Here is a 14167-nt window from a genome sequence, read left to right as displayed (position 1 = left end):
GCATTGAAACTAACTGAGGAAAATTCCAGTTCTCTACACTTGCCATTCTCCTCTCCTCTGTCCTATTCATCTTGGCTGTGTATCAGACCTCCACCACCTTCAACTTCTGAATGCCTGTGGCTACAGAGCACTCACTGTCACTGCCTTATACGCACCCAAAGGAATGCATGAACCTCTCTTTTAGAATCTCTTTTCTTTGAGCCTCTCTATCTTCCTTTGATCTCTCCTGTCCATTCGTGGTCCCTTGATCTCTTCTTTATACTATCTATGTCTGTCCCTAATGCTGTTACCCTTGGGTTTTTTCTACCTGAAGCCTGAAGTATAGAATCTAAGTTACTTGAGTGAAAGATAGGGGTGGGGTTTTTTTGGCAATCAATAATAATAACTAGCATTTACATGCACACACACATACAATCACTTACTGGCTCTCTGAAGCTCTTTGCAACTGTAATCTCACATCAAATCTTCTCATCTCTCCCTTTTGGGATTCATAGTGCTAAATTCAAGCACTTCCATGAAATCGTCTTCCCCCAAATTACCTTGTATTTATTAGAATATGTTGTTCGGTCAATCATTCATTCATTCATGTCTGGCTCTCCATGACCCCATTTGGGGTTTTCTTGCCAAAGATACTGGAGTGCTTTGCCATTTCCTTCATTCTTTACTGATGAGGAAACTGAGGTAAACAGGGTAAGCGCCCTTATTCAGGGCACAGAGTTAGGTGTCTGAGGCCAGATTTGAACTCAGGAAGCCCAACACTCTATCCACTGTACCACCTAGCTGCCCAATATATAGGTAAACACACAACTTAAGTATATTTCTCCAGCCAACAGCAATCCTGGGAAGTAGGTGCTATTATTGTCCCCATTTTTACAGTTGAGGAAACCTAAGCAGACTGAGGTCAAGTGACTTGGCCAAGTTACACAGCTAGCTAAGTGTCTGATCAAGATTGAACTCAGATCTTCCTGATGTGTAGTGTTCTATCCACTGTGCCACCTAATTAATAAACCAATCAAGATTTATTAAGTACCAGACCTTATCATAGTGCCTGGCACTTAGTAGGCAAATAATAAATGTTTATTTGAATTATTGACCTACTATTTAAGAATTTTTGCAATGTACCTATTGTCAGATATTGGGGATACAAATGATATGTATATGTATATATGTGGGGGGGGTGTATAAAATTACCAAAATATACAATATTTATTTACTTTTTTTTTTTTTGGTATGTATTTTTCTTCTTGATAGACTGAAAGCTCCCAAGGGCAGGGCCTGTTTCCTTTTTTGTCTTTATATCTCCAATGCCCTGGTACATACAAAAATACTTAAATTGTGTGTGTGTGTCTGTGTGTGTGTGTGTGTGTGTGTCTGTGTGTGTAAATACAAAGAGAGATAGAGACAGGAGAGAGGGAGAAGGAAGAAAGGAGAAAGGGAGGGAGATTGGGGAAGAGGGAAAGAAGAAAGAAGAGGAGAGAGAGAGAGAAAGGGAGATACAGAGACAGAGAGAGACAGAGAGAGAAAGAGAGCGAGAAAGAGGGAGAGAGAGAGATTGGGGTAGGGGGAGAGATCAGGTGCTTAAGTTTCGCACTGCCAAAACCTTGGAATCCCCAAGAGGCAGAGATGAGGAGATAATGCATTCTGGGACAGGGGAAACATAGTCTAGAGGTGTGATGGCAAGAGGTGGAATGTTAGTTGTGAGGGACAGCAAGACCATTTGGACTAGACTGAAGGCATGGGGAAGAGGAGCCACGTGTAATAAGTCTGGCAAAGTAGGCTGGAGCAAGACAGTGAAGGGCTTAAATATTTGTAAGAAAAAGTACCATCCAACCATGGAATTCCAACCTTCCCCAGTGCTGGGTGGCATCGTTGCCAAATGACATCATCAAGTCCAACTCATTATGTGGAGAAATTCCTCATCTTGCTCCATCTCCCCTTTTTTCTTCCAGAAGATGAGCCTTTATTGCCTGAAATCCCCAAGTGTGATGCAAACGTCTTGGAGACAACAGTGGTGACACCAGCGACAAAGCTATCCAATACCCTACGGGATATCCTCACCATACCGAGCCTTTGTATCTCAGTTCCACAACTTCCTCCAGGGATTGCAGCTTCACACAGACTACCTGCAAAAATAGCCAGTTCTCTACCTGGAGAGGTGAGTCTGGTTCTGAGACATCCCCATTTTTGCCTGTATCCATTTTGGAGAAGTGCAAGTGGCTTTTTAATTTGCTTTGTAGGGGACAAAACGTCCCCAAATTTGCTTGGCCTACAAGTATTTTATTTTGTTTTGTGTGGACTGTAAAATTTCTCTCCTTGCTCCTCAGTTCAGCAGTATCAAGAATAGTGGTGGGCTATAGGGGGCAGCTAGGTGGCACAGTGGATAAAGCACCAGCCCTGGATTCAGGAGGACCTGAGTTCAAATCCAGGTTCAGCACTTGACACTTACTAGCTGTGTGACCCTGGGCAAGTCACTTAACCCTCGTTGCCCTGCAAAACAAACAAACAAACAAGAATAGTGGTGGGCTCCAAAAGCAATCAATCAAGTAGTCAAACGATCACAAGCATTTATAAAGTCCCTACTATGTGCTGGCCAGAGAGAGATTAAAAGACCCTGCTTTCTAAGTCCTTACAGTTTTGATCCAGATCTGACCAATTACTACCCTGTGTGACCTAGGTCAAGTGAGAAAGAAAGGTGAAGGAACAAAATTATATAACACCTACTATGTGCCAGGTACTAAAACACTTTTCACAAAACATTATCTCAGTTGATACTTACCCTTTCTATGCAGGTACTACTATTATCCTCATTTCACATCCAAGGAAACTGAGGCAAATAGCGTTTAAGTGACTTGCTCAGGGTCACACAGCCAGCAATGTCTGAGGCCAGATTTGACTCAGGTCTTACTGATTCCAAGCCAGTGTTTTATTGACAATTAATACCTGTGTGATCTTGGTTAAGTCACTTCATTTCCTTGGCCCCTTCCAGTTTCCTCATCTGTAAAAGAGAGATTGAATTCTGAGGTCCTTTCCAACTGTAGATTATGATCTTTGAGGGTATGAATACAAAGCAGCAATAACCTAAATTGTGAGTACTCTCCTCATTTCCTCATCCTGGCTTCCTTGGCTTCCCTTCAAGACTCAGATCAAATCTCACCTTCTGACAGCGCCCCTTTCCTGCCTCCTTCCTCTCCCCATCCCACCCCTCCCCAGCCCCAAGGCCTTTCCTCTGAGAGGTCCTCTCTATGTACAGTGTATTATACTTGTATCACATAGCTGTTTATACATTGTCCTCTCTTCCATTAGAGTTTAAGCTCCCTGAAGACAAGGATCATGTTTTTGCCTTCTTTGTATCCTGGTGCTTTAGCATTGCCCTTGTAGACACTATAAGAGCCATTTTGAAAATACTTGATGATAGAGAGGAGGACCAAGACTCTGAGTGTGATTATTTTTTTAATTAATTACTTTTTATTTTTATTCTGAATATCAAACAGAATTGGCATTGTTGTTCTCACACACACACACACATTATTTTAAAAATATTGTCCGTGAAAATGTACATCTCTATGATAGATAGCTTGATTTTCTTTTTAAAGTATATAAGACAAGGGGGGCAGCTAGGTGGCGCAGTAGATAAAGCACCAGCCCTGGATTCAGGAGGACCTGAGTTCAAATCAGACCTCAAACACTTAACACTTACTAGCTGTGTGACCCTGGGCAAGTCACTTTACCCTTATTGCCCTGCCAAAAAAAAAAAAAAAAGAATAAAGTATATAAGACCAACCTAAGCTATCCTGCCTGTATAGTCTTCTTTCTAGATGTCTTTTGATTCTTTTCTCTCCATTGGGAAAAAGAAAAAAGAAATCCTCAAAGATCTACTTTTCTTTCTTTCCTTCTCTTTCTTTCATCTCTTTCTCTCTTTCTTTTCTCCATTCTTTCTTTCCTACTCATTCTCTCCTTCCTTCCTTCTTCCACTCCCTCCCCCTCCCCCTCTCTCTCTTTCTCTTCCCTTCCTTCTTTTTTTCTTTTCTTTCTTAATTTCTTTCATATTCCCTGTTTTCCCCACCTTGCCCTCCCACCCCATCTCATTGGAAAAAAAGAAAAAAAAGAAACCAAACCCTTTTGTATAACTTTCTATTTTCACCATCTTCTTACTTCTGCTGCATCCTAATAGGTTTGTGAGCCTGTCGCAATAATTTCAATCATCAAGTACTTATTGAAGCAGGGTGTACAGCCACATGCTTGGTCCTGAGCCAGAGCAGCTCCATAAATGTGTTAGGACTTTGTTGAGCCCTTCCCTTTCACTGAGATCTGATGGGACGCTATAACTGATTTTTTCTCTGCCCATACTATGCAAGATCAACTAAAATCCCTAAGAGAACGTGATCTTTCAATGACCCCCCGGCGGAAAGGGAGCTCAGCATTGCTAAGAGACTACATTCTACATTGGTGAAGTGAATGGCAGGACAAGAGAATATTTAAGGGACTACCTGGGTTATCTTGCTGTTTCAGTGGCTCTTTGGCAAAAGAAACCATGCTGTAAAGGATCAGACAGCCGCCAGTCCCCCACTTAGTGCCTCTTGCTATTCCCTGTTGTCTTAAAGGCGCAGAGTGATTACAGTTAGCAGGGGATATTAATAATGAAAGGGCTGGGCTTTCAGACACAGTGCCTTGGACTGTTTCCCAAACCCGTCTGACGCAGTCTGTGAAACTATCTGCCTGCTGGATACTGGCATTCTTCGTCACTCCAGTTACCCACCCCTCTAAGACCGGAGAGGAAAGCTGATATCATCATACATCTCAATTATTGTGCAGGTTCCCAGATAAAGGCAAGTGAGTGGGAAATAATTAATAGCAACAGTGTGATGAAGTGGAAGGAGGGCTAATTTGGAGTCACGGCATCCGAGTCTTTCTGACTCTTCTTGAGCAAGTAAAACAGAAACAAAAATAAACTTTCTATTAAGATGTGACTTTTTTTTATTTTGAGAATTTCCCAGGTACCTGAAATATCCTGTATCTTAGAGGGGAAGAAATGTCATGGTTGTGTGACCCTCAGCAAGTTACTTAAGTCCCTTGTGCTCAGTTTCCTATCTGTAAAATGGCGAACTGGCTGGAGATGACTTAAGTCCCTCTCAACTGTAAATCTTTGACCCTATCAACAAGAACTCATTCTCCTCTCATGTTTAAAGTTTCCAAAGGGCTTTCCTCACAACCCTGTGAGATAGGCACTATATGTGTGCTATGGAAAGAATCCTGATTCTGGAGTTGGAGGGCCCCTAGGTTCAAATCTCTCCTCTGATACTTGCCTGCACCTGTGGTACCTTGAACAAATCACCTAACAGTCATTCAAGTGAAAGGATTGGGCCATGTGACCTTTAAGGTCCTTTCCAGCTAGAAGACTATATATGGGGCAGCTAGGTGGTGCAGTGGATAAAGCACAGGCCCTGGACTCAGGGAGGAACTAAGTTCAAATCTGGCCTCACACACCTTGACACTTACTAGCTGTGTGACCCTGGGCAAGTCCACTTAACCCCAATTGTCTCACCAAAATAAATAAATAAATAGTAAAAGAAGACTATGTATGATCCATTTGACTCCATTTTATAGATGAGGAGGTAGTCAGGATAGAGCACAGGACCCCGAGTCAAGAAAACCTGAGTTCAAATCTGACCTCAGACACTTGCTAGCTGTATGATCTTGGGCGAGTCACTTAACCTCTGTTTGTTTTAATCCACTGGAGAAGGAAATGGTAAACCACACCAGTAGCTTTGCCAAGAAAACCCCATATGGGATCAAAAAGAGTAGAAAATCACTGAACAACAAAATAGATGAGGGAACTATGACTCTAAGAGATGAAGGACTTGCAAACAATCTCACAGGTAGGAAGTGTCAGAGTCTAACTTGAACCTCAAGCCATAGGTCCCACAGATTTAGAGCTATTGGGAACCTCAGAGATTGTCCATACATTCCAATGCCTCCTTTTAAAATGAGGAAAATGAGGCCTAGAGAGTTTAAATCAAATTCCCCCAAGCAACTCCTCAAGACCAGAAGAGAAGGTGCTCTATTTTTGTACTCTAATCGGGTCAGCCTAAAACAAATTCTGCCTGTACGGAATCACACCCAATCCTTGGTCTGAGCCAAGAGTTTTGGATTCTCTTCTGAAATTGATTCACTGGGCCATGTCATTTCTTTCTTTCTTTTTAATTCATCTATCTATCTGTTTCTTTCTTTTGCCACCTGGGAGAGGGGAGAACACAGAGCTCTGAGCTGGGAGAACATAATGATCTCTGGAATCCTGGTCCAAGAGAGGCAGCTTTGTTGTTTTCCCCGAATAACATGAGATCAGCCATCCCAATGACTAAGGAGGCATCCAGCTGGCAATCCCATTCATCTAAACATCTGGACTAGGGTTTTAATCAACTCCATTACTAGACTCTTATCCTAGACACTGATTTGAGCCTGCTGCATTATGCAAAAGGAGGGGAATTAATAATTAGGAAAAAGCTGATCTTAATTGTAAAATTTTATACCCTTTAAGGGCACCACAGAGTCTTCATTTTAAAAGGAAAAGGGAGAAAAGCTTATACAAAGTATGGTATAGGTTTCAGGTTTACTTTGATTTTTACTTTTCATTTATTCAACCAATATTTTTTCACATTTTTATTTTATTTTTAATTTATAGAATAATATAAGCATTTCCATAACATAGTATAATAAAAATATGATTGCACATAAAACTACAAATCTATTATATACCAATATTTATTAAGGATTTCCCCCGGGGCAGCTAGGTGGTGCAGTGGATAAAGCACCAGTCCTGGATTCAGGAGGACCTGAGTTCAAGTGTGGCCTCAAACACTTGACACTTACCAGCTGTGTGACCATGGGCAAGTCACTTAACCCTCATTGCCCCACAAAAAAAGGGGAGAATTTCCTAGTGTTAGGTACTAGTGAAGATACCAAGATGAATAAGGCACAGACCCTACCCTCAAGAATCATATGGTTGGGGCAGCTAGGTGGTTCAGTGGATAAAGCACCAGCCCTGGATTCAGAAGGACTTGAGTTCAAATCTAGCCTCAGACACCTGACACTTACTAGCTGTGTGACCTTGGGCAAGTCACTTAACCCTCATAGCCCTCAAAAAAAAAGAATCATATGGTCATAGAACTAGAATTGGAAGGGATCTCAGCGGTCATCCAGTCAAACCCCCACATTTTACCAATGAGGAAAGTGAAGTTCAGAGAACTTAAGTAACTTGAGGTCACACAGGAAGTGAGCATCAGAAGTGAGATTTGAATCCAGCTTCTCTGAATCTCTAACCAATGCTTTTCCTAATATTGCTTAATAAATGCAATCTATAGGGGGCAGCTAGGTGGCACAGTAGATAAAGCACCAACCCTGGATTCAGAAGGACTTGAGTTCAAATCTAGCCTCAGACACTTGACACTTACTAGCTCTGTGACCTTGGGCAAGTCACTTAACCCTCATAGCCCTGGAAAAAAAAAGAATCATGGTCATAGAACTAGAGTTGGAAGGGATCTCAGAGGTCATCCAGTCAAACACCCACATTTTACCAATGAGGAAAGTGAAGTTCAGAGAACTTAAGTAACTTGAGGTCACACAGGAAGTGAGCATCAGAAGTGAGATTTGAATCCAGCTTCTCAGAATCTCTAACCAATGCTTTTCCTAATAATGCTTAATAAATGCTTATTAAGAAATCTATAGGGGGAAGCTAGGTGGCACAGTAGATAAAGCACCAACCCTGGATTCAGGAGGACCTGGGTTCAAATCTGGCCTCAGACATTTGACACTTACTAGCTGTGTGACCCTGGGCAAGTCACTTAATCCTCATTGCCCCACAAAAAATTTTTTTTTAAATAAGAAATAATAAGAAAAATAAGAAACCTATAGAATGATAATCGATTAACTAATTATAGTTGACATCAATGTAGTGTTTTGAGGTTTCTAAAGCACTTTATGTACATTATCAAATTTAATCCTCATAATAAACCCATGAGTTCATTACTACAGATATTGTGATTCTCATTTTTATAGAGAAGGAAACTCAGGCTCTAAGAGGATAGGGGTAGTGGTGTAGGGCAGGGCTTCTTAAACTTTTTCCACTCATGACCCCTTATCACCCAAGAAATTTGTAGGCAGCCCTGGGTATATAGGGATATGTAACCTTTTACTGTTGTCTTTGTATTCCTAGCACCTAGCACTTTAAAGGTTTGTATGAGGAAACTGAGACTGAGAAAGATTAAGTGATTTTCCCTGAGTTACCCAGCTAGTAAGTGTCTGAAGATGGATTTGAACTCAGGTCTTCCTGATTCCAGTTTCGGTGCTCTATCTTCTATGCCACCTAACTGCTGCTCAGCTGCAATCTGCTTCAGTTTCCTCAGCTGTAAAATGGAGTAAATAATAGCACTGACCTCACAGAATTTTTGTGAAGATCAAATGATATAATATTTGTAAAGCACTTGGTACTGTTCCAGGCATATATTAAGTGCTTAATAAATGCTTCTTCCCTTCCCTTCCCTTGTTCCACCCTCAAGGAGCTTATAGCCTTGCCAGGGGAGATAACGTGTACATAGGATAGGCAATAAGGATTGGAGTGGTGGTTTTATTGGTAGAAGGAATTCCTCCTTGGAAAGGAAACACCCTCTGCCAATGCCGGCTGGCATTTTCTCTACAATTTATAGTGTTACGGTGTTGTCCAAAACATTGAGAGGTTAAGTGATTTGCCTGAAGTCATATAACCACTCTGTGTCAGAGGCAGGACTCTGAACCCAGGTCTTCCTGGCTTTGAGACCAGCTCTCTGTGTACTACTCCATGTGGCCTAAAATGTATATTATATAGGCATATATAAAAGAGATACAAGATAATTGGAGGGGGAAGGGAAAGAAGGCATTGGAGGCATGGAGGAAGATCAGGAAAAGCTTCCTAGAGAAGGAGTGGTACTTGAACAAACCTTGTAAGAAACTAGAGACTCAGGTCAGTTAGGTGGTGCAGTGGATAGAGCACCAGCACTGGAATCAGGAGGACCTGAGTTCAAATCCAGTCTCAGATACTAGCTGGGTGATCCTGGGCAAGTCATTTAACCCTGATTGCCTCTAAAAGAAAGAAACTAGGGATTCTGAGAAGCAAGCATCCATTCAGATGAGCCCAATCCTTTTTAAGATATTTTCTCCTGTGATCTTTTCTTTAGCCCCTAAAACAGACTTGTGAGTATTGCCAAGTGCAGAATATTCCCTTCCCCAAATATGACGTGAAAGAAGAAAAGGAGGAGGACCTAAAGGAGTGTTACCTGTTGGCACCTGATGATGATGACCCAGATGCCCCAGTGGTGCTTTTCTTTCCACTCATAAATGGTTCTTTCAAAAAGTATAAAGCCCCAGGTAAGTCACTCTGTTTCAGAATCACCCCAGGCTTGGTCCCAAGGACACTGATGACCCTTTGAATGAGAGCCCTAGAAATATAAAGTCTTCTTATCAGGGCTGCAGGAACCTCTGAGATAACATAGTTCTTTGGTTAGAAAATGGACGCACCATGCTGACTATAAAAGCCACACACCAGAGTTTTTAACCAGTACAACCAGGGCTTTGATCCAAGGTATTAGAATGTAGGGGGCATTCATAGTATTTGATCCACAGCACAGAAACAACTAAGCTTAGCACCTGGTTAGCAAGAATAATTAGCTAAAACAGGAAGTTTGCTGGTTAACTTTCTTAATGAATATAATTTTGAGAATAAAGTAAAATAGGAAGTTTGGTACTTCTTCCTACCCCCTACTGACAAGTAGAGTCACACCCCAGGTAAGCTCCTCTTTGGCCTAGTAGCAACCCCTCTCCACAGGCAAGTCCTTCCCAGCAAAAGTGTCCATGTGTCCCAGAGTTGCTGTTCTGTTGCCTTGTCCTAGAATGGTTATTACAGCTTTGCTGAACGTGTAAGGCAGTTAGATGACAGAGTGCTAGACAGGGAGCCAAGAAGTCCTGAATTTCAATCCTGCCTCAGACTTACTATCTCTGTGACTATACATAATTCACTTAACCTTTCTATATCTCTGTTATTTCATCTATAAAATGGAATTGACAATTAAACCCACCTTCCACAGTTATTGCAAGGACCAAAGGAGATAACATATAGTCTTTTGCAAACTCTAAATGCTAACTAACTCTTATCATCATCCTGGGAATTCCAAAGAGAACCTGCAAGGGGAGCAGGAACCAGTGTGGAAGGGTCAGACTACAGTCCAAGAAATGTTATAAACCAAACTCTTTCCTTGATTGGGTTGCTCCTAATTTGGAAAGATTGATTCCAAATGCTCTGCCGTCATTTGAATGTTCCCAATCCTTAAGAGGGACATAGGTCAGAGGTCAGCAGAATTTCGAGAGTGACTTGAGGCTCCCTTTGTTCTTCCCTTAGGTGTGGAACGTAGCCCCGATGAGATGGAAGATGGAAATGTTGATATCTACAGCCACAATACTCCCTATGCCACTAAAGAGATAACTTACACAGAGTCTGCTTTTGATCGGATGGTGAACCTCTCTGAGTACAACATCCTGAATAATGCTGACATGATCCTTCAGGGCTTACGCCTAGCCCTGGAAAGGAAGAAGCGGTTAAAGAAAATGTGCTCATCATAAACATGGTGACCCTCACAGACATTGTTTCTGTCTCTTCCACCATTGCATCAGAGTCCAATGCCAACTGATTAGTTGGTAGATGATGCCCTTTCTCACTGAGAAAAGGACACAGTGAACCTGACTTGCATATGTATCTGCTATGTATACTAGGGAGAGGGAAAGATGGGAAGGAAGAGGAGAGGCAGAAAATAATAAATGAGAGGGACATTGGGTTTTCATACCCAGGATGAAACTATTGGAGTTTTCCTTAGTTTAAAAAAATATTTTAAACCCTCTTTCTGAATAACTCGCTGAAATGAAGAACCATTTCCACAGGCTCAAGCATGCCATTATCTGAGAAGACCAAGGCTGTGACAGGAGGGAAAACCCAGAACCAGAGCTTGCTTTAACTGAGAGGAAACTTGATATGTAGGAAAAACAAAAGATTAATAGAATCAGAAGATCTGGGCTCAAATCCTAGTTTTATCACTTATTTGTGCCACCATGGGTTAACCTCTCTAGCTGTAAAATGAAAACGGGACTAAAAGGTCATTCCTCCTCTATAAAGTACAGATAATGACTTCAGCTTCTTCTCTTTCGCTCATCTGCATGGATGTCCCACGGCAAAAGTGTGGGGGGGTCTATAAAGCAGTTTTAAATTTCTCCAGAAAAAAATTTAAATTTGTATTATTATGGTCATTTTTATCGGTCAGGATAATGACGATGTGTGTACAATGAAGACATCTTGGCATCTCCAATGACGTAGCCAAGCAGGTGACCAGATTTTAGTTCACTACTGACCACTCAGAATTATAATGGACTCTTGATTACATGAAATGTTGTTTTATCAAGTACTCAAGGGTTCCTGGAATTCACGTCTTAGCAAATGCTAGTCAAAGTTCAAGACATGTTTGGATTGCTGATTATTCGGGAATAGCACTGCTCAGGGATATAGCTTAGAAACTATGGTAAAGACCCCTTCCCTCCCCCAAGAACAGTTAGGACAAGGCTGTAAGCTGTGAGAGCCTTGCAGTAGAGAATTCTGAGCCAAGTTCATGGAATGCCATTGACTTCACAGAACGGGTGTTCTTGGGATCCAGAGGCTAAGGTTAACTGAAAGTATATTCTTAGAACACTTGACTTTGGCTTGTCCTCCAATTCTACCTCTCTCTTTCCCATTCACCATCAGGTCGTGATTACTACTGTTTATCATGTAAACATAATCTGCTTAAATTATTGAAGAATGAGCCAAATTATGGGGCCTTTATTTGTTGAAGGTGAAAACAACAGAATCCTCAATTACCTTGAAGCTTATATAATGAGATTTATATACATATTGTATCATATGAGAGTATCAGTTCGTTAGTTGATTTAATACTGAATTAAACTGATGGTCTAATAAGTGTATTTGGTTATTCTACTCTCACTGTCTGAAAACATAAATGTCACATCCTCGATACCTCATACCTGGATTACTACAATAGCTTCCTAACAGGTCTCCCCAACTCTTTCCCTGTTGCAGTGTATCCTGCATATCCTGGCCGTAGGATTGTAAAGGGTTGGATTGTAATTTCTATGTACATGACTCCCAGATCTATATAATAATCATAATTAGCATTTATACAATGCTTTAAAGTTTGGGAAGCTCTTTTACACATTTTATCTTATTTGATCCTCACAACAATCCTAGGAGTTAGGTGCTATTATTGTTGTTGTTGTTCATCCTTCATTCTTGAAGAGGACCAATGGCATCATGAAGGTTATATCTTGATTCATGGGTGAATCGGATTTGAGCGAGGCAGAGTTGTGCAAAGTCATCAGCCTTGTTCTCTCCTCCAGAGTCATCTGAGTTTAGTGGCAAGACAAAGGTCAAGATGACTAATGATGGCCCAGGATGCTATGGATGACCATTCAGTGAAAGCCAGAATGATTTGGGTTTAAAGGCATGGTCAAGTAGCTTCATTTAAAACACAATAGGGGCAGCTAGATGGCGCAGTGGATAGAGCACCGGCCCTGGATTCAGGAGTACCTAAGTACCTAAGTTCGAATCCAGCCTCAGACACTTAACACTTACTAGCTGTGTGACCCTGGGCAAGTCACTTAACCCCAATTGCCTCACAAAAAAAAAAAAACTGAAAACACAATAGATTTCTTGAAAGCCTGTTTTTCAGAGCTATATTTCAGGAAATCAAATATGAAAACTGTGCAGGACAAAAATCAATTGTCCCAGCTTTTTGAAAAAGAAACTATTATTATTACCATTTTACAGATGAGGCAACTGAGTCAGGCAAAGGTTAATTGACTTGCCCAGGGTCACATAGCATCTGAAGCAGTCTTTGAACTTGAGTTTTCCTGATTCCAAGTCTAGCATTCTATCTGTTGGCCACCCGATTGCCTTGTAGTCCTGGTCTCTCTCCTGAGCCCTAGAACCAAATCACCATCTATAGATCAGACATTTCAAAGCAGATGTACTCTATGTTTCTTAAACTCAACATGCCCAAAACTGAATTTATTTTTTCCCTTCATCACTTGTCTGAACTTTTTTATTTCTGTCAAGGGAACCAGGATCCTTCCTGTGACTCAGGTTTGCAGCTGCAGAGGCATCCTTGAGTTTTTACTACTCTCTTACCCTTGTATCCTTGAGGTAGCTGGTGGTTCATTGGTTAGAGCACTGAGCCTGGAGTCAGGAACACCTGAGTTCAAATCCAGCCTCAGAAGCTCCCTTTCTGTGTGACCCTGGGCAAGTCACTTAATCTCTCTCTGCCTGACAAAATGGATCCACTGGATCAGCTGGAGAAGGAATGGCAAACCACTTCACTATCTTTGCCAAGAAAACCCCAAATAAAGGATCAGACATGACAGAAAACAACTGAACAACAACCCTCGAATCCACTCAGTTATCAAATCTTGTCATTCCTGTCTCCTAGAAGCTGTCCTTTTCTCTCTGCTCACATGGCCACCACCCTAGTTCAAGCTTTTATCACATCTTGCCTAGACTATTGCAATAGCCTCTTATTGGTCTCCATTAAGTCTCCCCTCTCCTCAAAATTGCTGACAAAGAGATTTGTCCTCAAGCAGAGGCATAAGCATGTCACTCCTCTGCTCAATAGATTCTAATGATTCTCTATGGCCTCTAAGATCAAATATTAACTCCTCCTGACTTTTAAAGTCCTTTACAGCCTAGTCATAAACTTACTTTCTTGTTATTCCTCAAACATAATGTTCCACCTGCTCTTTCTCTGCATTTATAATGACCATCCCCATGGGGTGGCTAGGTAGCACAGTGCCTAGAGCACCTTTAGGAGGACCTGAGTTCACATACTTACTAGCTGTGTGACCCTGGGCAAGTCACTTAACCTCTCTTTGCCTTAGTACTACATTTGTAAAATGGGGACACAGTGGAGAAGGAATTGGAAACCACTTCAGTATCTTTGTCAAGAAAACTCTGTACTTGGGGAAGCTATGTGGTACCTTGGATAAAGCACTGGCCCTGGATTCAGGAAGACCTGAGTTCAAACCTAGCCTCAGAAACTTGACACTTACT

At 41.5% G+C, this 14167-nt stretch overlaps 1 protein-coding gene across 1 annotated transcript in view; it reads left to right on the top strand.

The window, feature by feature from the left end:
- Nucleotides 1-11975, top strand: part of PLA2G4E (phospholipase A2 group IVE) — a 117167-nt gene extending 105192 nt beyond the window's left edge. The window contains 7 exon segments of the mRNA XM_043980562.1: nt 1950-2059; nt 2061-2129; nt 2131-2159; nt 4665-4756; nt 4759-4826; nt 9207-9396; nt 10424-11975. Coding sequence (XP_043836497.1) covers nt 1950-2059; nt 2061-2129; nt 2131-2159; nt 4665-4756; nt 4759-4826; nt 9207-9396; nt 10424-10644 — 779 coding nt within the window. The 3' untranslated portion in view covers nt 10645-11975.
- The last annotated feature ends 2192 nt before the right edge of the window (nt 11976-14167 follow it).

The sequence above is a fragment of the Dromiciops gliroides genome, chromosome 2 (genome assembly GCF_019393635.1).
Source record: "Dromiciops gliroides isolate mDroGli1 chromosome 2, mDroGli1.pri, whole genome shotgun sequence".
Taxonomy (NCBI): Eukaryota; Metazoa; Chordata; class Mammalia; order Microbiotheria; family Microbiotheriidae; genus Dromiciops; species Dromiciops gliroides.
Note: the sequence above shows the minus strand (reverse complement) of the source record. Positions and strands in the feature narration are given on the sequence as shown.